This window comes from Pithys albifrons, chromosome 4 (assembly GCF_047495875.1).
Source record: "Pithys albifrons albifrons isolate INPA30051 chromosome 4, PitAlb_v1, whole genome shotgun sequence".
Lineage (NCBI taxonomy): Eukaryota > Metazoa > Chordata > Aves > Passeriformes > Thamnophilidae > Pithys > Pithys albifrons.
Window position 1 is genome coordinate 6,929,108 of NC_092461.1, and position 22,618 is coordinate 6,951,725.

The 22,618-nt window shown below is 40.8% G+C and overlaps 1 protein-coding gene across 10 annotated transcripts in view; it reads right to left on the reverse strand.

Annotated features, from left to right (window-relative positions):
- FARS2 (phenylalanyl-tRNA synthetase 2, mitochondrial) overlaps positions 1-22,618 on the reverse strand; it is a 229,127-nt gene that overhangs the window by 62,224 nt on the left and 144,285 nt on the right. For all 10 annotated transcript variants that reach the window (XM_071553311.1, XM_071553314.1, XM_071553307.1 and 7 more), the window contains one exon: positions 8,829-8,980. In XM_071553311.1, coding sequence (XP_071409412.1) covers positions 8,829-8,980 — 152 coding nt within the window. The remainder of the gene's footprint in view (positions 1-8,828; positions 8,981-22,618) is intronic.

The window sequence follows — 22,618 nt, forward strand, 5'->3', positions numbered from 1 at the left end:
TCTGAGCAGCCCAGTGTTTACTCTAAATGAAGTTGGCCAGAAAGTCCCTGACCACCTCTAAGCAGGAGGTGTTATGAGAATGGAGTTGCTATTTCAACACAGCTGCTGTTCAAAGGAAAAAAAGGCAGGGAAGGGGAAGAATCTGAAGAGTAGCTGGGGCCACTGTGAGGGTGAATTAAGCAAACACCACTGGCCACTGGGTTGGTCTGAGGCACAGGGGAATGAAGCCTGGCATGCACACACCAGGAGAGAAATGCATTCAAACCCCACGACAGGTATGTTAGCTAAGCTGATGCCCATAAGGCAAAAGAATTTTAGAACGAATCATCTTTGAATGGTTTGGTTTGGAAGGGACCTTGAAGATCATCTCCTTCTAATCCCCTTGCCATGGGCATGGACACCTTCCACTAGACCAGGTTGTTTCAAGCCCCATCTAACCTGGCCTTGAACACTTCCAGAGATGAGGCATCCACAACTTTCTATTCCAGTGCCCCACCACCCTCATAGTGAAGAATTTCTTTCTAATATCCAATCCAAACCCACACTCTTTCAATTTAAAGCTACTACCTCTTTTACACTTGCCAAAAGTCCCTCTCCAGCTCTCTTGCAGGCACCATTTAGGTACTGGAGGACTGCTGTAATGTGTCTCCAAAGCCTTCTTCTCCAGGCTGAACAACACCAGCTGTCTCAGTCTTTCTTCATAGGAGGTGCTCCATCCCTCTGATCAGCTTTGCAGCCCTGCTCTGGACTTGCTTCAACAGAATCACCTTTTTCTTACATTGGGGCAAGAGATCTGGATGCAGCAATCCAGGTGGGCTCTCATGGGAGCAGAGCAGAAGGGCAGAATCTCCTCCCCTCATCTGCTGCCCATGCTTCTTTTGATGCAGCCCAGGATGCAGGTGGGTCTCTGGGCTGCAAGCACCCACCAGTGTGTCATGTGGAGCTCCTCATCAACAAACACCCCAAATCCTTCTCCACAGGGCTGCCATTCTCTGCCCAGTCCATATTTGTGCTTGGCATTGCCACGATACATGTGGAAGACCTTGTAATCAGCATGACTGTAGAAGGAAGGACAGAAAGGATTTTTATTCTTAAGAGAAAAGAGGTGGTACTGATCCTGGTTGGGATGAAAAAGGGGAAAAGAGAAGACAGACTGGAGGTACAGATGTAGTGCTTTAGCCAGTCACTATGTAGTTATGCTCTACTCCACCAGCTGAAGAAAGGCTCAGAAGTGAATGAGTATCCTCTGACAGAGCCTTCCACGAACAGTTAATATATGTAAAAAAATTAGTCTTACATTCATGTGACCAAAAGAGAGCTAAAAAAACTATAGAGCTGGAGAACACAGTTCATTAATTGAAAACCAATCCTCTGCAAGCTACTGTCAAAAGCAGCTTCTGGGTTATTTTTTCTGCAGAGAAGCTGCTGCTGGGACTTTGCCAGTTCAGCAGTTAAAGGTAATCTCAAAGAATCCCTCAGCAAATTGTAAAGTGCTCAGGCTGAAGAACAACAAGGTGTTCAGGGACTGAACTGATTGTTTTAATTTGCGTAATACTGGCAGAAAGCAGCACTTAAGAATTATTCTGCTTAATTCGCCTGTTCCAGAAGCAAGGCAAAACCAAGCCAGCTTTAATAAATAAAACAGACCTAAAAGTATTTGATTTTTATCTCTACCTAGACAAGGAAAATTCAAAATCTGGCCATAAACAGGAAATGATGTTATTACATTGTATTTTCTATATACTAACAAGGAGCTGGGGCATGCATTGACACACCCCAGCAGTCAATAGGATCTGACTCTTTGCTGTCAGGTCTGTTCCTTTAACTGTCTGCAAAAGTAGAGACACAGGTCATCTGAGTACTCCCAAAGTCTCTAAGATGGTGCCACAGTGCACCTACCTTCCTTCTCCACAGCAGCCAATACATTTCCTCTCACTTCACTTAAGAGACTGGGACAAATGTCCAGATCTTACCCCAGAAGTGTGCAAGTAATTGACTCGAAGGCAGGAATAAATCCTTTCTTACCTATTCCCACTTATATTTTTAACAGCATAGCCGTCAAAATGCACCAAATCAATTTTTCTCCCCTTACTGTCTCCACGCTGCTTTTTCAGAGTATTTTTAGTTGTTCTGATTAAAAATTTACCTCTTAAGTACCACTGAGGACACAGTGCATATCTTGATTACAGTTTTGTATAACTTTTTCAGCCTACCTATCTTTCTTGCAAAGGAAGATGTGAAGCCATATCCCTCCTTCCTTCCCTTATCTTTCTATCAAAAGACAAAGTTTAGTATCAAACTTGAAAAAAAAATCAAGTCTCAGACCAGTAGGAAAACAACCTCACTCCAAAGTGCAGAAAATACTTTTACTGAATGAGGATGTGAGGCCATCACACCTGATGGGATTACACAAGGTACCTTACAGAAGAGAGACAGAGCATGGTAAACTGAAAAAAACCTCAACATTTTCAGGGTTCACCCAAAGAAAAGATAAGCATTTGGCATTTTTGGATTCTCTTGTGGTACTGCATTGTAAGGGACAGGTACTCAGCCCTGGGCTCGCTCTGTGTTCTTTACTGGGGGCAACTTGGGTTACAAACGTCTTGTGCCACTTCTACCACATATTGTCCCGTGTGTGATTAGCCAGGATATCCTCTATTACTTTGGCCAGGTATTGCTTTCATTACCATCCCTATGCAACCTCAATACTTACCAGAAAGTCACTTAAAGGCACGATAATGGCTGGGATTCTTTTCATTGCAGCAGTTTTGAGTTGCTTATTCATAGTGGCCAGAGACCTTTCTACATTTTGACTGCCATATTAAAGCAGCCTTTCTTTTTCCCTGTGAAAACTGTTTTCTTTCCAGAACTGGAGAAGTCTTGACCTCTGAAGAGGAGATTACTTTCTGATTTAACTTTAGCTTAGACAAGTTGAGTAGTAGAAGGCCTGAACTTAAAAGCTATGGAGGGTACAACAGCCATTGCAAAAAGTACATAAAACTCCCCTTTCTTTTCTTCCTTTAGTATCAAAATATCCTCGTTGTTTTTGCAAATGTTTGTTCACTAAAATGTTCCAAAGGGAAAAATGTCAGCTACAAATCCTCACTCATCACGTATTTGCACAGCAATGCTTAAAGGTCCTTAAAGATCTCCAAGGATTTGAAAGAAATAATTCAGTGAGGTAGCAAAAACAGAGCCACTGCCTTCCAGTGTCTGCCTACATGGCTCATGCAGCATATGACAACTCCAGGCAAGTCACAGTCAACTGATTTCACAGACTATGCACAGAAAAATATGTTCCACCAACCAAATGTATGCAAGTCTAACTGTATGAAGCTAATACATCAAGGAAAAATAGCTGAAATCCACAAGATGGACTGTGAAAAATGTTTTGCTCACTGCAAAGGAACACTTCTTCTCTATTCTGCTTACCTTACAGATGCCCTGCTTCTGTTCTTGCCAAAACCACCAGAGTTTCACTCAGTTCCCTTGGCACTTCAGCAAAGTCATAGCTTTAATTCATACATGGCTGATTCCTTATGTACCTGAATAACAGGTGTGTTACAGCCGTGGTTTTGCATTATTCATCTTGCATGAAGTTACACCCTGACTGTGTTACCAAGAAAAGCCTAAAGCAACATTTAAGATTAAAAATTAGGTGGTATTTTCCCAACCACACCCTATTGTGCAGGTCTGTGATGGCCCTTTAGGCTACAGAGAATGGGAAGGTATGAACAGCTAACAGAATTACCTTCTGACCAGTTCAGTGTCATGTACCACCTGCTCCCTCACTCAGATGCATGTTCTGAAGGCAAGAGCCACATTTCACACAGGACATGCCCCTCTTTCATTCAAGGATCCCCTATTCCCAGATTTCCCAGTATAACTGCGGATCTAAACTCCCTTAGCAGCCACCTGGGGTCCCAAGTGCTGTTTGACAGCTGAGATAACCTTGAGGTACCTTGTGCAGACACACATCTGTAATGTTGGGAGGTGTGTGGGGATTGCAGACACCTGAAAAGTCCATGTTCTCCTTTTAGTTTGACACTTTTGATTCAAAAGGAGCACTTAGGATAGGTAGACCTATTTGGAATCACTGGGATTGAAAGCAAAGGGATGAAGTTCTCGTGGATCAGAGGAGTCCTGATGAGCATCCCTGCAGTTCCCTTTGACCCAGAAGCACTTTACACAACAGCTATCTACCTCTATTTAGTTGCTAAAACTTGGTTGTCAGCTTGGAAGAGAGTGCATGGGTCTCTTTGTTCTGTGAGGTCCACTTGTTGCATTGATGAACAGGAATTTTGAGGAAGGACAACATTCAAGAGAGCTAAAAAGACAGAAACGTCTCTGTGTCCTAACTACTGCTAGTACATTATTTTCTAATAGGCAATGCTTATCTTTCCACCTCAAAGTAATATTTGACTGAAATATGAAATAACTTTCTGCTTGATACATTTTACAACTGATCTGGTCCCACTGGCCTGGTATCAATTACAATTAGTTTCCACTGCAATGAAAAGAAAATAATATTTTTGCAGATCTAAGTAAACAAGAAAGTTTATTTTCTGAAAAGCCTTCTTCACACATTATACATTACTCAGTTTGCCTAAATTGCATTTAGGCTGGAACAGTTCTTAATTACCCTGGCACAGCAACTTGGCATTCTCCTATATTTGTTCTTTTCAGCAAGGAGACTCTTTCCTGCTGTATCTTTTAATTGCCTGTGCTTCCCTGAAACTTGTCCCAAGATTATCACCTTACCAAGTGGATAATCAAGATTTACTTGATTTCAAGCATCTCTTCCTTGCTTAAATGATTACTTCTCTCATGATTTTTTCCCTCCCCTTTCCTCTTCCCTGTAGAGACATAAATTTTCACTGCTAATACACACTGTAATTGCTTGCTGCATGGGTTTCAGTCTGAAGCCCTGTGAAACTTTGAAAAGTTTCTGAACCACAGAGAAGGCAACTACACAATACCACACAGACAGCCTCTATAAAATATCTTAATTTAAAAACCTCTTTCTGTGTTATTAGTTTTATTTGTTTAACATTTTCTGTTTTCTGATCTTTAAGTTCTGTAACTAAGAAAGGTATTTTAGGAAGGAAAGTAAGACTATAAAATGAAAAACCCCCTGAATTTTAAATACTAGAAATTATTAACTACAAGCATGAACTTATTAAGCTGCTTGTAAGTAGCTGACATTCAAAACAGCAGCACTGCAGGTGTTCCTATCCTAGAGACTTTTCTCCCATCCTTCACAGCAGATTCACTACAAATTCAATTATTGCAAGTATCTGGATCTGTTACATACAGATTCGTAGCAACACTGAGGATCTCTTATGTTAATTTCTGTGCCCAGAGGCTTTTCTGCAACACTGAATTAAAGAAGACACTGTATCATTCCTAAAGCAGGATCATTATCTTGGAATTAAGACTAAATAGAAAACTCTTTTCAAAGAGTCAGTCTCTCAAAGCCATTAGAGATCAGACAAAATTACTCATGTGGGTTACATATTTGCACACATCCTGTTCTAAGGAGAAAGGGCAAAGTAACCATAATGTTATAGCCTTTATTTATTATTCCTTTTTTTAATGTGGTAGATAATCTCCTTGGAATTACTAATTTTAATGGGACATTTTAAAAGATGTCTTTTGTTGTTGTTGCAGCTGAACAAACTAAGAGGTCTACAAAATCACCAACAATCCATTAGTGTCACATCCTAAATTCTTCAGACATGAAGGTGAGAAATTTTTCCTCCTTGTAGTGTTAAAACATACCTGGATGTCTGCTGAGCAAGGGTTTAATGGTTTTAGAGAACAATACTAGCAAATACCTAAATCTGTGTGAGAATCCTCAGTGAGCAGTGATCCTTCTCATATATTTGCAGAAGTCCCAGAGGGAACCAGAGGTGTATTCCTTGTGGAGGAACAACTGTCATCCCTGGTATATGTTCTGGATATGTCAAAGCATATCAAAGGAGAAAACACACATAGTAGAAATCCAGAGGAGTGAATCCTGTCTCTACCTCACCCCTCTACTAGTATGGCACACAATACTCTCAGTAAAGGCAGTTAAATGCCTCCCTGACATCCGATCCCGTCAGATCTCGGAAGCTAAGCAGGGTCAGCCCCGGATTAGTACTTGGATGGGAGACCTCCTGGGCAATGCCGGGTGCTGTAGGTTCTAGTCCTGAGGACTTCACTGGCACCGTCCAAGCTCGCTCGGCCGTGGCAGATGAACCTCAGGATTTAAATGGTGGGGCCAGTTCTGCGCATGCTGAGCCTCACCTAAAATCCACTGTGCAGGCTGGAAGGGCACACCCACGTGGGGACAGCCCTGCCCAAATCTTCCTTCAGCGAAGCTGAGCCACACACTCTCAGTAAAGAAGAGAACAACCTGTGAGTTGAGCCATAGCTGATGCAGTGCTGCTGGCAGACCCTCACAGGGTATCTGGATTTCTCCAGTAAGCTGCAAGAGTAATCAGAGAATGACACTGCCTCTGTTTCAGGGAGCAGGGAATGACATTTCTCCAAACCTTCAGTCTTGGAAGAGTTGCTTACACTAAACACAGGATTTTCCCCTAAGAGGTGATTTAACCACCAAGATAATTGCTTGCTTGGTGTTACTGGGAAGAATGTAGACAGAAAGCGGCAGTGAGCACATACAATAAACACTTAGCAGGAATGAATGGAAGGACCAGTTCCAGAAATGGGTTCAACATCCCAAATTTTACTAAAAATGTTTACTGTATTGTATCAGAATCACCATGACAGAAGACAATCAAATGTATTGATGCTGAAGAGGTTTCTGATTTTTCATTTTTATAGATTTTAGAAGTATTTGTAGCTGCAGCAAAGTAGATTTTTAGTATGCTAGTATTCTGGCAGCCTAAGTTCATTTTTTATACATCCTAACCCCTACCACAGATTAGTAGCTCAAATTCTTTTAGATATTTAGGTTCTCTTCAAGGCAGAAAAGCTGAAGACTATCATAAAGTCCTGCAGAACAAGACCAAACATAAGCCAACAACCTTGAGTCTAAGAACACTGGAAGAACTCCAAAGCCTGAGGAAGAGGAAAATGAAGAACAGAGGGTCCCATGACCCCAGCCTCAAAGTCTGGGGGATGGCACAGGGGTGGGACTGGGGCTGGACTGAGAAATGTGTAAAGTAATGATTGGGTGGGCAATATTATAAAACCCATGGAAACCAGTGTTCGAGGGAGCACGAAAATGTCATCATGTGTTCCTAAAAGCCCTAAGTCTGGACATTAAAGAATGTACCTTTTTATCTCATCCCACATTAACTTGGCTCGGAGTCCTGTTTTTGGTTCTCTCACAGCATCAGTATCTTCAGCAGGATCTGTGTGAGCAGCCTTCTATGTGCAGTGTCTATGTGTGTGCTTGTGCTGATACTGTGGTGCACCCCAAGCAACAATAAGAAGTTATCCATACCCACAACAAACTTGGGCTTGGATTTCCCTGAAAGATACAGTCGTGCTGTTCTTTACACTGAATAGTATTCATTATCTTATGCTAACCTATATTCCTGTGCTGCACACACCAATTTGAGTAAGGGGTTAAGAACCTTTTGCATGATTTGCATGTGAGAACCACCAAAAAATTAATGACTCAAAGCTTTCAGATGCCCACATTCCATTTGCATTTCTCTGTCGTCACACAGCAGAGATATATATATATATATATATATATATAACATCACACAAAAGGGATGAGGAGGAAAAAAACCCATAAAAATAAAAATCCACTAAACCACCAAGAAAACTAGGCATAGAACAATCTATTCATCTGGTCTGCATCACACAACAAATTCAAAAGAACAATGGGATCAAATATCTGGATGTAGGAAGAAGAAAATAAAAAAAAAGACAGGCGTTGGAGCACAACATGAAGCATTTTCCTGTTAACTTCAAAAACCACTGCAGTTAGGTTTATAATCTGCCTTTCAATAGCACCAAAAAAGAAAAAAAGTCTCAAAGAAGATGAACTATCTTAAACCTCAGTTTTAGAAAGTTGATAGTAAGCAGCTTATCTAATTCTTGATTTGGAAACAGCAAATAAAACCAGTGCATATGTAATAGCTGATACTTGTCAGACTGTGAGACAAGAGTTAGTACCAGCTGGACAAGTACTCTGAGCACTCCATGGTCATCTCAGTGCTGCTATATCCATAGAGGGTTCTGAAACCTGAGAGATTGTTCAACAGTGAATAAATAAGCATCAGAAAGAAAGGAACTAAGCCTTTTTTTTCTCCCTGTTGAACACCAAAAATAGTATTCTGCAACAAACCATTATTAGCCCTGACATCTATAGTAAAGGTCCACTCGTGTATCAGGAGTAGAAATAAAAAGAACAAGAAGAGAAACAACAGCCATTTAGTGAAGGGCAGGAGTAGAATATCAGAATGTTATGGACAGGAGTGTCATGCACTGCCAGATGTATTGAGGAAGGCAGTTGTTCACTGTTGCTGTGACTAACTGAGCACAAGACATTGGGGGAGTCTGAATACCAGAAGCTCAGTACTAGTTCAAAACTGAAATACAGGTCATTTTCTTTGGAAGTAAAAATAATCATTTTTTTATTGACAAAAGGTTTTGGAGCTAAAGAATGAAATGTACAAACACTGTAAGAATCAAGAATTTCCTTGGTATACAGAACCAAAATATTCATAAAATGATAGAAACACAGAATATGGTGAGTTGGAAGGGACCCATCAGGACCATCAAGTCCAGCTCCTGGCTCTTCACAGGACACCCCAAGAATCACATTCTGAGCACAGGATAAAGGTAGTAAAAGTTTTACTTACTTTGGATGGACAAATTCATCCACTAGGACAACCTTTTCTATCAAGTCTCCACCAACGGTTCGAACCAGATCATAGAAATCATTCTCACAGTAGGTCTCAGGAGGCAGCCAAAAGGAGATGTCATTGATCAAAGGTGGATATCTGCTGAGTGGCTAAAAAAATAATTAAAAACATACTTTTATACATGTCTGGACTTGGTAAGTACACATAAAATTTTAGTTTGTACACAGAGTACACATTTTAGAGGTTTTCTGAAATGCTTTTTGAAGTGCAAACTGACCTCACAAACAACTGGCACGCAAGATTTTATACTAGTGAATGTCTTTTAAAGATCCCCTCATCACCACTTTGATTTATTCATTCAGAAGAAAAAACTTGTTTTGTTTGCTAAAATCAACATTTATGAGCCTGGGTACACTTCTGATCAGAGCTGTTTGAAAGGAAGAAATCATTTTAGGGTGATTATTCACTGGGGAGAATTTCAATTTTTAAAAGCCTTTTTCAGACATTTTACAGATTCAAAAACTCTTATCACATTCTTGTATAGAATTTAGATGTGTTTTATATGATTCTTGTATAACACATGTTCATTATTTCTATTGTCCAATTTCTAAGTAAGTCTTATCAATAGGTGGCTTGTTATTTAAAGATTATAATAAGAAACACACTTTGGCTTAAAAAGAGGGATCAGTCCACTTCCCAGTAGCACAGACATCCAAACATCTACAAGAAGAAACGTATTGCTGTCAGCATAATTATTCATCATTCCACAAGTACCACAACAGGCTTTTAAACATAAAGGGGCATCTTTCCTGCAGACAATAAAGACCTGATCTTGTGGGCAGACAGAGCAATTTGTTATTTGCAAAAATAGGAAGAGAAAAAGAAACAAAATCAAGTAATTAATAATGCCTCAGTTTTGATGAAGCTTCCCTGGACTCAATGGGTTTCAGATCTCACCTTTGGTTAATGTTTCTCCCTTGGAAAACCAGAAAATTGTAATGTTTTCCTTTCATGACTTCTAGGTCATACAATATATTACTTCTGCCTTCCAATAATGTCCTGCAGTTGAAAAAAGTACTTTTGCATACAATTTTTGGGGTCTGCAGGAGGAAACATCTTTTATTTTTTTTTAATTTTGCTTATATTTGTAAGATATCCCATATGGACACCTTGGTCCATGCAGTCTATGAACTCACTCAAAAATGTATTACATGCCTGGGAATGTTTTATGATGGAGCAGTGGAAACTTAAATGAGCACCTGCTAAAGCAATAAACCTGTTAATAAGGCAAGGTTACAGCATGCTGATTTACTCAAATACTGTTCTGGAGAGTGTAAACGAGTCAATAAATATCTGATAAGCAATAGAGTGCAAGTTTTAAATTAATAACCCCCCCCAGTGACTAAAATTGTGAGTCACAAATGATTATCCAACTTGTTAAAGGAAGAAAGTTGTCAAATGAATTCATATCCTGTACACCAAATTAAAAAAGAAAAAACAACCAAAATCTGTACAACCAATTCATTACAAAAGAGCTTTTGATAACACACTAATGAATGAAACGCAAATGTTTTGTGCTGTACAAAAGCGACAGCTGCAAATGCTGGAGATGTTCCTCAGTCAACAACCTGATACAAGAGTTAGTGTAAATAAAGTTACAATCCTGCAGTAGACCCCTATATTGTCACCCCAGCCTCTCTACCACTATATTTCAGGAACCTACTGAGCACACTTCAAAGCTTGTGGGGACTCATCCAAAACTCCCTGAACTCCCTGCTTCAAGACATTTAATTATTCAACCAGAAGATGTGGCTCATGAGCCTAAGCATGACCAGGCACTTCTATTCACAGAGGTACAAGGACATTAAAGAAAAATATAATTACATATTCAAGTAAATCAGAATGCCCTAAGCCCCAAAAGGATCAGAATAGCCAAAATTCATAGTGAATATTTGCTACAAATTTTAAAAGAAGTAGGAATATGTCAGGCACATGAAGACAGCACTCTTTTTCCCACGTAAAATGAGATGTACACAAGGACTCAATGTGGTCAGGTTTTGCAAACATAACTGGAACAGTTTGACTGACATTGTCAGTGTTATCAAATTCCACGTGAGCAAAGTTGCTCAAGGATGTAATAAACTGTAGGGTCTGGGTCTCCTGGATTATCAAGTGTATAGGAAAAGTGTTTCTTTGACTAAGTCCATGGTGTCACCAGCTCAGATATACTTGTGTGCATTACAAAGACTGGAAGGACAAATGCTTAAAATATAACAGAAGCATAACTTTTTATTATTAGGTACTAACCTTTTCTCAGAGCCTTGTAATGCAGAAAAATCTTTTATGGTAAAAGGCAAGGCAATAATCCTGTATTATGCTGTCCCTTCACCACCTGGCTACAGTCAATATTATTGCAGTCAGTATTATATCAACACTAAAGTTAGCACAAGGATAAAATTCCTAGTTCTCAAATGTATTGATCTGTTTGTTGTAGAGCTACATGAGCTACATAACAGTTTATTAGCTACACCTAAAATATGAATACACTAGTCAAAGAGACTCCAATTGGCAAGTCAAAATGAAGCTCCTAAGTTTGTATTCAGGCACCCCAGCAAATACATACTGTGGTCCAACTGATCCCTTTGCCACTCTCTAATCCTTTCTAAACTCTCCTGCTCTTTAACAACAGACTGGCCTAAAGTCCATTAACTTTGATCCTTATCCCAGTTCAAGGCAAATGCCAACCCTGGAGACCATTTCCTCATGAACTTAGAGATATTTTTAGAGGATCCCCTTGAGAAGAATGTGTTCTTCCCACTAAATCTACTTCACTATCACCTCCAGCCACCACTTTCAGCTACACCCTTTTCATGGCTTAGGAGTGCTCCAGCACAATGCCTGGACAAGCTAACAGGACACCACCTGGCTCTGCAGTCTGTGTGTTGGTCAAATCCTAGTATGCTACCCAAGCCCCGCTGTTCCTCCTTCCACTCCCTGACCACCTCCTGAGGCTTTTGGGGAATTGAAAAGAGGTTTAGGAAAAGCTAGCACTGATGTGAGGCACCAGCCAGGAGTGGTGGAGAGCACTGCCAATACACAGACAGCTCTGCACCACTCCTCTTGGTTCCATCATAGCTTTGCCATCACAGTGCTACTATAAATGTTCTGTTTATTTTCCATTTCAAATGCTGCAGTGTCCTGTCTTTGACATTTTCAACAGTGTTGGAAAACAAGTGTGCTTTCCCAGTAATTACACTCTCTATAGGGCTCTACTGAGCCCATGATATAGAAAATACTGCAAATAACAACAGTGCATTTTTAAATCACCCAGGGTGAAAAAAATTTAGGAGTGCTGAATTACTCTCATTTTCTTAAATTATAAAATGGGAGCTTATGAAGATCCACCCTCAATGATACATGTTTCCTAGTCATTAGTCACACTTCCTTATCGGGTTAATAAGTAAGACAAGTACTTAACTAAAACTGCAAGCTTTTCCCTCTCAGGATGCTAATTTTAGAATAGAAATGAGTACTTGGACACTGGTGCTACACCCTGTTCTGCCAGCCTGCCTTGCCCATGCCTAGATGCATCTAAGGAGTGTATCAGTGAAAACACAGGGCTATGACTCTTCTGTATGGGTTTGTGATACTTTAAGGCATTCCTTATCCCCAACTCTCTGCTCTGCCTTTCTATCTGAGATTACTGCCCCTGCAGCAGCTGATAAAAAACCCCATGTGCCTGTTTCTCCACCACTGCAGTTCATGGCCTGCCGTAGGCCAGCTGAAAATTGCCTCTCTCAGTGGTTTGTACTAATATAAGCTGGATGAAGTATTGCAGCAGCTTGAGACGTTGGGGGACAGCTGTCTTAAGGAGCAACAGGACCCACCAGAACTCATTTGCCAGCATAAAACAGGAAATATTTCAGCTCTGTGTGCATTGCCACATCAGGGCACTACTCTGGACACTTTGGCAGCAAGAATCAAGTGGTCACTATAAGAGTAGTCTGTTCACCTGCACTCAGCAAAGGATCATCAGCTAGGCTGGATCCAGATACCTCACAGGAGAGAAAATACAATCCATGGCAGAACCCCCTAGTTGGGAGGAAAACCAGCTGGGGATAATGCACAGGCAATGCCAGCAAATAACAGGCACAAGACCATGACGTTTCTTTAGCCCAGAGTCCCAAAAAATGGGATGAACATCAGCATTTTCCATAAATATTTGGCATTAGGAAAAACCCTGCACTCTTCCCCAGATGCAGTAACCATGAGTGCAGCATGGACAGGAGAAGTTTTGTGCCATGGCTGCTCACTCAGTTCCTTCCCTGCTGCCAGTTGCAGGTGGGCAACACAACAAACTAGTGACAAACACAGCAGAGGAAAAAGCTGCACTTGTATTTTGACAGCAACAACACAAACACAAGGTTAACAATGAGATATACCAAAAAGTGGGTGAGCAACTCCACAGCAGCCAAGCTATTAAAAAGCCAGTCATGCTTTACTGCCATCAGCAGCCTAAGTCAGAAAAATAGGAGACTTAGCAGCAGCGTGGCTGCCAAGCTTTAAAAGTCCTGCATTGCCCATGCTTTGGAGAAATATATACATAAACTATACAGGTTTAATGCAATATCATAGTCTCATCAAAAGGAAAGCTACAGCCCTGTAATAACTGCCTTTCTTAATATATTCCATGGTGAAACTACATTAATTCAGTGTTATCATAGGAAATTTAAACACGTAACAGGCATGAAATTCAAATCTGCAAATTTACAGCTGTAACTTATCCCCCTTGCACATAATGAAGTTTCCTGTATTAGTGTGTATGCTTCTAGATTTACACTTTTGTATTTATGACCAGCGTAGACAAATTACACTTGCTGCAGGGAACATAATTTTGAATTTCTTGGCTGCCACGGCTTAAAATTCACAGTCACAATGTTCCCCATTATTAAAAGTTTTCTACCTCTCCTTTCAGCAAATCATTTTTTTTCTTAGTTATATATAGTAAGTTCTATATATACATATATTCATACGTGTATACACACACACACACATATGAATTCTAATGTGTAAACACACACACACATCTTCAAAGAAGGAATTGGAGAAATTGCAACAGAAAACTTCCATGAAGTCCGATAAGCAGATATAAAAATATGTTCCGGGATTAAGGCCTTAAAACCAAAGCAAATGGGCTAGTCTGGGATCGATGCACTGCTCTGTCCTCCTGCAGGGAATGGCAGAAGCACTTTAGCCTCCAGTGATGCTCTGAGCTTCTCAGGGAATGAACACAGAAGTATAATCAGCCCTTTCTGGAGAGCAGTCTGCTCCCCCCAGCAGAGTTCTTAACTATGAAAAGCTCACATACAGGCACGGGGAACACCATGTGTTCATGGGAACATAAAAGTGCTCTGTGGTTTTCAGGCACTCTGCTTGTACAGGGACCATTTTAAATGGAAGAGGTTTTCTTTGTACATGGATGAGAGTGCACTGTCCTTGGTCTGAATACCATGTGAGTGCCTTTGAGTGTCCCATAAGGCTTCAAGCTGCTAGTTCATTCAGTCTTGAAAGGGAAACACACTTTACCATTTCTCACAGAAGCAAAGGGAAAGAAGACAGAGCAAGGGATGTATCAAGTTTCATTTGAACTAAGGGTGCATTTTTCTCCCACAGTGTGCACACTGTAACTAAGGACCTGTTACATGAAAAAAAAAAAAGGACTAAGCAAATTCAGGCTGGAAACACCCCCTAATCACTACTAAACAGAGCGACCCAACTGCATTTTTGGTTCAGCAGTTCTCTCATGGCTTCAAGAGGATCAGTAAAAGTAGAGAAAGATCACAGTGTTTTCATAGCTGCTCCACTGTTCACTAAGCACTTGCTGTTTGCCATCATGGGAGACAGCATTCTTGAGATGGATGGTTAGGTATAGCATAACAGGCCTTTTCTCTTTTAGAAAATTGCATTTTTTATGGCATTCTGGTAATGACAACATTACCAAACCAAAACTCCTTTCTTTTTCTAGTTTAGTGATTTCTTATCTTAAAACAAGTATGAAGGACAGCATAGAGATCATTGAATCATAGAATTGATTGGGTTGGAAAAGACCTCCAAGATCATCAAGTCCAACCCTTGGTCCAACTCCAGTCCATTTACCAGATCATGGCACTCAGCGCCACGGCCAATCTGCGTTTAAAAATCTCTAGGGATGGCGAATCCACCACCTCTCTGGGCAGCCCATTCCAATGCCTGATTACTCTCTCTGGAAAGAATTTTTTTCTGATATCCAACTTAAATTTCCCCTGGCAGAGCTTGAGCCCGTGCCCCCTTGTCCTACTGCTGAGTGCCTGGGAGAAGAGACCAACCCCCACCTGGCTAGAACTTCCCTTCAGGTAGTTCTAGACAGTGATGAGGTCACCTCTGAGCCTCCTCTTCTCCAGGCAGTTCTGATGTTGAACTACTGAACATTTTCCTCCTTTTTTACTTTCTAACTAACCTGGTTTCTTTCCCTTCCTGAAGGTTTTAATTTGTCATGGTTGATGCAATTGTTTGATTTCTAAGCTGTGTTTAGGAGTCCTGGTTTTGCCACTGCTCTTGTTCAAGCGGAGAATCAAAGAAAAAGCTGCCACCAGCCACAAGGAACATTTGCCTACAGACATTGGAGCTGACAGGACTTGCCAACAAACACCTGCAGGTCAAATCAATCAAATAATATCCCAGTTTCCACTTCAACTAATGCAGTTCACAGCCCTTTATAAGGGTGAAAAAGGGAGAGGGATGTCAGACTCCACTCTAGAGATCAATACCTTGAAGAAAATCATATGTTTGGCAGAAAGACCAACTTGTTTGTCAGCAGCAGCAGCCTGCACAATTAAAACAGCACTGGGTTACAAGTCACTGCTGTTCCTTATCTTGGCAAAGAACTCTCTCTGCCTTTACCTCCTTCATCCATGAGGAAAGGCGATCATGGAATTATGGAAAAACAGGAAGTACCTTGTAGAAATCATGAGAAAGAAAACAATGTTTTCAAGAAACAGTAAATTAAACTATTGTTAAAGGTGAAACATTCATTCCCTTGTAACAGGAGACACAAAGAAGGCAATTATTAAATCCTTCTTTCCATCAGCCTCCATTGACAAGATCAGCTCTCAGGGATCTCTGACCCCAAAGACCAGAGTAAAGGAATCTTGAAAAGAAGACTTTCCCTTGGTCAAGAAGGACTGAGTTAGAGAACACCTAGGGAAACTTGCCACCCACAAGTCCATGGGCCTCAGTGAGATGCATCTATGAGTGCTGAGAGAGCTGGAAGACACTATAGTGAGACCACTCACAATCATCTTTGGAAGGTCAAGGAGATCAGGAGAGGTACCTGAGGGCTGGAAGAAAGCAAAGGTCACTCCAGTCTTCAAAAAAGGCAAGAAGGAGGACACAGGGAACTATCAGCCAGTCAACCTCACCTCAATCCCTGGAAAGCTGATAGAAATTCAACCAAGGTGCATGCAAGGTCCTGCACCTGGGGAGGAATAACCCCATGCACCAGTACAGGCTGGGGGATGACCTGCTGGAAAGCAGCTCTGAGAAAAGGACCTGGGGTTCTGCTGGACAACAAGCTGTCCATGAGCCAGCAGTGTGCCCCTGTGGAGGTGCACCAGGAAGAGCATTGCCAGCAGAGAGGTGGTCCTGCCCCCCTACCCAGTCCTAGTGAGGCCAAATCCATAGTACTGTGTTCAGTTCTGGGCGGCCCAGTATAAGAGTGACACGGAGTTCCTGAAGTGAGTTCAGCAGAGGGCCTCTAAGATGATTTAGGGACTGGAGCATCTCTATTACAAGAAAAGGCAGAGAGAGTTGGACCTGTTCAGTCTCAAGAAGAGATGACTGAGAGAGGACCACACCAATGTACAGAAGTATCTGAAGCAGGGGAGTGGGTCTCATGAGGACACTCAGGCTCTTCTTGGTGATGCCGAGCAATAAGAGACAAGAGGCAAAGGGCAGAAATCAGTGCACCTGAACATGAGGAAAAACTTCTTTACTGTGCAGGTGACTGAGCACTGGAACAGATTGCCCAGGAGGTTGCGGAGTCTCCCTCACTGGACACAATCCTGTATAATGTGCTGTAGGACGACCGTGCTTGAGCAGGGAGGTTGGACCAAATGACTCCCTGTGATCCCTTCCAACCTGACCCATTCCGTGATTCTACATCCAGGTTTAGCAGGGAGGTGCTGTGGGGCACAGACTTGTCTTTCTACCTAAGTCTCAGCATTCAATGTGAGATGACACAGCTGCTGCCTGGCCAAAGCTGTGGATCAGGTCCCTCTCTGCTGTACAGTGCATGCCACCACGTGAGCTCTGTCCCCTTCCCAGCTACGCTACATCCTATGGGGTCTTGTTGAAGATGAGAGTTTCTCTCTTGAGACACAATACAGGTTCCCTGAAGGTGCAAAACAACAGAGTTTAGTTGCTTATATTCTGCCTAAGTAGTCACCAGGTAGCTCTCCATATCTCATTTAGTCACCTCCAATGCTAATCAAGCACCTTTGATAAGGAAAACCTCCTGAAGAATCATCACAAATGCACATACATGTGCACACACACAGGAACAAGTACAACCTGATGCCTGCCTGACAAAGGAAAGTTGACACCTACTATGACACTGAAAAAATTAAGATAGGTAACAGCCAATCAAGGGATTAAACTTTTTTCATAAGCTGTCCCACCTTTTCCAAGCACCAAGAAGAATTCCCAAGACTGGTGCTGCAGCAGAATGAGTGAGTAGAAAGTTTACTTGCCTTTACAGAGGTTCACCCAAAAGTAATGCTAGTTACTAAGCCTCTGAGGTCCCAGCAGAAAGGGACACTGTCATCTTACATACACCATTATTTTAAAATAAAAGAACTTTATTTTAAAGTCAAGCTTGTTTAAATTTGTAATGAAAAGTGCCTCACATTTAAAGTCACAATATACTTCTCTAAATGTAAATATGTATTTTAAATTGACCTGTGGTCAAAAACATGAGAAACAATGCATGGCTTTTGAGAAGCTTTCCAGACACGAAAGCATCCCTTCTATTGTCATTGAAAAGGTTATTTTTATATGATTAGTAAAACAATTTAAAAAATCAGGAAAAGGCATAAAAACCCAAAAGAATTGACCTAATCCTAAAAAGCAGTAATGTTGCAGTGTGCACAGTAGAGAGGCTTCCAGATACTCATTCACTTGGGCATGAGGATGGCCTGCTCTTCTCATCTGATTATAAAAACCATCAAAAGATAAATACAAATTATTCCTAAATATCAGTGACGGATTCCATGCTCTGTGCTTAATGAGGCAAAAACGATTTCACATTTCCATAGAACAGAATAGGACTCGGGGTGGGGAGAATCACCAAAAGGGATGTCTCTGTACTACTCACTCCCACATCACAGCTTCTTGCAAACCCTTTCTGAAAGCATCAGGGTGGAGAAGAGATTAGCCTGACATTTTCCTATGGTAGCTGGATGCCTACTGTGGAAAAATATGCATTTTCCTCATGCTTCTTTCCCAACTGCCCAGCTGATGACCTACTAGGCTGGTTGGTTCCATGGTGCTAATCTTCTCCCATACAGATATGTCACTGCAGAACATCTGAAAATCAGGAAATGTTTTTTCTGGTATCATTTTTCCATTTGAGCAGTTGCCACCACAGAACTGATGTTACACAAAGGGGAACAGAAGGGACAATCTTTATTATGTTGCAGTGTCATCTATAGAAAATGAACAAGTTTATGTCCTGGTGAAGGAATTCAGTGATTTGGAATCACCAAAATGGTAAAGTAGATTCTCACACCAAACCTAATAATTAAGACTTTTGACTGCCTTTTGCACAGGCTGAGCATCCTCTGTCTGTCCTTCCTACTCAAATATCCCACCTCATAGCCAAGATCACTCTATCAGTTATTTTGTAGCAGTGGCAAAAAGGGCAGAGAAGACACCTCAGAAAACAAACTCTCAATGAATAAAGACGGTATGTATCAGTCCTGAACCTCTCTGATAGATACCCACCATGTCTGCAAGGAACACTTAAGTACTGAATTCATACAAATCATAACCTCTAAAGTTCAAAACCAATCATAAGACACCAGGGTAGTGCAACAAGCTAAAAACAATATCTAACTTTAAAGAACAATAGGTAAGCTAGCGAGAAACAGAAATAAAAGACTCTGCTTCTGTAGAAGGCATTGGCTGCTGCAGGCATTCAGTGTTTGCTATACTCAGAAGTCAGGTTTCCTCCTTTCTGATGGTTTGGTTTGTATTTTTTTTCCTCATTATGCTTAATAATAATGCTGAGATAAATAGCCCAGTGGGGTAAAAAATGGCACCCATCAACAATTAATATAAAAGAATCTATCTGAATAAAGAATGCAAGTATTTGGAAAGAGACTGAAGCAATATGAAGATGTATTCCTTTCAAATACAGAGCATAACAATAGAAACAAAGTGCACCCAATATTTTATCTCAGCTTAGAAGAAAAACCTCACATAAAGCACTTTGGATTGCATTTCCTATTCTGCTCGTCAAATTCACCATTTCACAGAGTTATTGTTTAAATTGCAGAACCTCCAGAACACCTGAATACAACTTACACCAGAATAAGCTGGCACCAGAAATCTCACAGGCACATGCAACACCTGAAAAAGTCCTTCTTCCCACTTAACAAGCTGTACTTATTTTTTGCCTCTCCTTCCTAAAAAGCATGGAGGTTTCCAAAACAACAGCAATGATGCTTCATATTTCTTGGCCAAATACAACTTCACATAATGGCCTGGACATTGTTATGCTACAAAGGAATGTCCTCATATTTCTGCACTTCTAGACTTATGAGCTAATCTGTACCATCTGAGAAATGCTACTGTATATCCTGCATCTAAAAATCTATGTTTCTAGGATATTAAAAGATCCCAATTGTGATGTACAGCAATTTACCTGAGCAGGTTACTGGGGGTTTTAAAATATTCTTATGATATCCAGTGCCAGGGAAATAGCTCAGTTTCCTTCTTGACTTGGGCAAACTGCCCAAGTGGCATTGGCAAAGGCTGGCCAAGGAAATGGTGGAATCACTACCATCACTATCCCTGGAATTGTTCAAAAGGTGTGTGGATGTGGCACCTGGGGACATGGCCTAGCGGTGAATATGGTGGTGTGAGGATAGCAGTGAACCTGATGATCTTAGAGGTCTTTTCCGACCTGAGGGATTCTATGACTCTGGGCAAAATCCAGTGTTTTAGTTTCCAGAGTAGCCAACTTCACTTTTTTCCCCACTTAAGTACTGAATTCATACAAATCACAACCTCTAAAGTTCAAAACCAATAATAGAACACCAGGGTAGTGTAGCAAGCTAAAAATAATATCCAACTTTAAAGAACAGTAGGTAAGCTAGAGAGAAACAGAAATAAAAGACTCATTTACTTTCCAATACTCAGAAGAGGGATGAAAGCCTTCAATTTTTCCTCTCAGGCAGACTCTGAGAGTTCCTAAAGCTATACTCCTGTTAGAGTAACACTTAGAAAACTCCAGAGAAGGCATAAGCTGAGAACGGACCAAGCACAAGAAGTACACTAAGCTTTAGCATGCAATGACAAAACGTAAAGAACATTTAAATCTCTACAAGCAGAACCCTCGTGCAGAGCAGGTATTTCTCTAATGCCTTTCTTCATTTTACAAGACACAGAAAATGGGTTCACTATTGTTGATTTAGGAGAACAGGTTACATGTGGGAATAATTATGCAAATTGGATTTAACACATGTGCAGGAGGATGCAAGCAATCCTCAAAAAAGAAGGGACTTTTCCCCATTACTAATCTTTATAAGATTGCAAAACCAAATCCTCTGCAGCATAGGCACCCCAAAGCATTACTTACTTGTCACATTTTGTTTCAGGCTGTCACTACTATGGTTCATGTGTCTCTCACACTAGCAAGATGAAGGGAATTGAGGACGGGTATGATAAGAATAATACGGTTCTTCCCAACTGTGCCTTCTGTCGTTTGGCTATTCTCTGTAGCCTAATTCATATTCTGATCAGACAAGTGGGAGCTGAAAAATCAGGGTTTTTTTATTAACACCATGTACTTCAAAAGGTGCTCCTGTTCATACATACACACACACACACAGATTGTTCTCCCCAGCCCTCATTTCCCAGGGACACTCTACAGCTGAGCTGCAATGTCTAATCATGCTGCAGGAGATGACTGTAGGGGTTCAGGCATGATTTTAAAGATCACTTTATCAAAAGCTCTTTGCAAGGTGTATCTTTTGCATGTAAAACATTAGCAAAAATGTTAAAAGAGCTACCAAGTAAACCATGTATGACAAACCCCATATTTTTGTTCAACACTGGAAAAAAAAATTAGATCTTATTTCCTACTGCTTTTGAGATCTCTGTTGGTTTGTTCTCTCTCTTTGTATTTCTGTGTGCATACCAACACATACCTGTATCTCTGAACACACATACTTCCATAGTGTGTGCTTAGGCACATCTTAAAAAGAAGGTTATTCTCACACCAAATTCTCACAAAGATGTATTAAACCCTGCTAGAGGCACGCAGATATTCAGATTTGATAATCACCTAGGACTGCCAGCCAGAAACCAGGGTCTCAGCAGGTACACAGAGCACAAATGGTAACTCCTGCCCTGAAGAACTTTCCAGCGTAGGGTAATTTGGAGAAGACATGCTGAGGCAGGAGGTGTAAGACAACTACAATTGTAAACAGCATGGAAAACAGAATTACTGAGTAGGGAAAATGGAGTCAGTTTCCAGGTCAGGGCCAAAGGCTAAAGTCAAAATGGTTACTGTGCCATTCTCCTAATCAGAATTCTATTAATCACAGTGTAATTAAACAGATATTGGAAAAATATTGGCAAGTGTGGAAGGGTTACCCTCCTTACAAGACAATAAGTCTATGGATTCCTGTCAAAACCACCAGCAGCCGGTTCTCATATCTTCATACAACCAATACAAAATCTATTGTTATTTTAGACTTCCAGGTTTACTCCTTCACCTAATACTAATTTAATGTGGGTTTCAGCATATATATCACTGCTGGAAATTGCTCCATGGCTTATTTAAGCACTTTGTATAACCATTATACTTCATCATTTGGGATGCAATAAAGATCGGTTGATATATTCAGCAGTGGAATTACTCATTTGTGAGCTATTTGTTTTGAAGAACCTCAACCAGTCAAATTGCAAATATATGAGGTTTAGAGATCAGAGCAAACCACAGTAACACATGCTTTTTGAAGCTTATTGCAGTTCTTGCTAAGTAATCATTTAGATAGTATCAGGTGTACTTTGACTGGGATGCATTGGCTTTTGCCTACAAAAAAAAAAAGGAATCAGCAGTAAAATTATTCTACTGACAGTAACTGTGCAGTGCAGCAGCATTCATAACTGGAAATTCACTTTTTATCTACATCATGTTGAAGTGAGCTCAAAAGGCTGCAGTAGCTTCTTTTTGGTCAAAAAAAAAATTGGAAGGAAATCTCTAGTGGTCTGTTCGCAATTGCTGGGAATGTCTTTTACTCATATTGATGAGGTACCTGCTGGGGATATCACATTCTCTACATATTCATCCCTCATCCCTTATGCTGCCTCAAAAGACAAAAGTGCTGTTTCCTCAATTGTGCTGAGAGCATGAAGCAACATTGAGAAGTGGATCAGGGAACTGATATGGCTTTTAGGAACTGCAGAGGGAAAAGGGTCCCTGAGTCACCTCACAGAGCAGCCACAAAAGCAGCTTCTGTGCT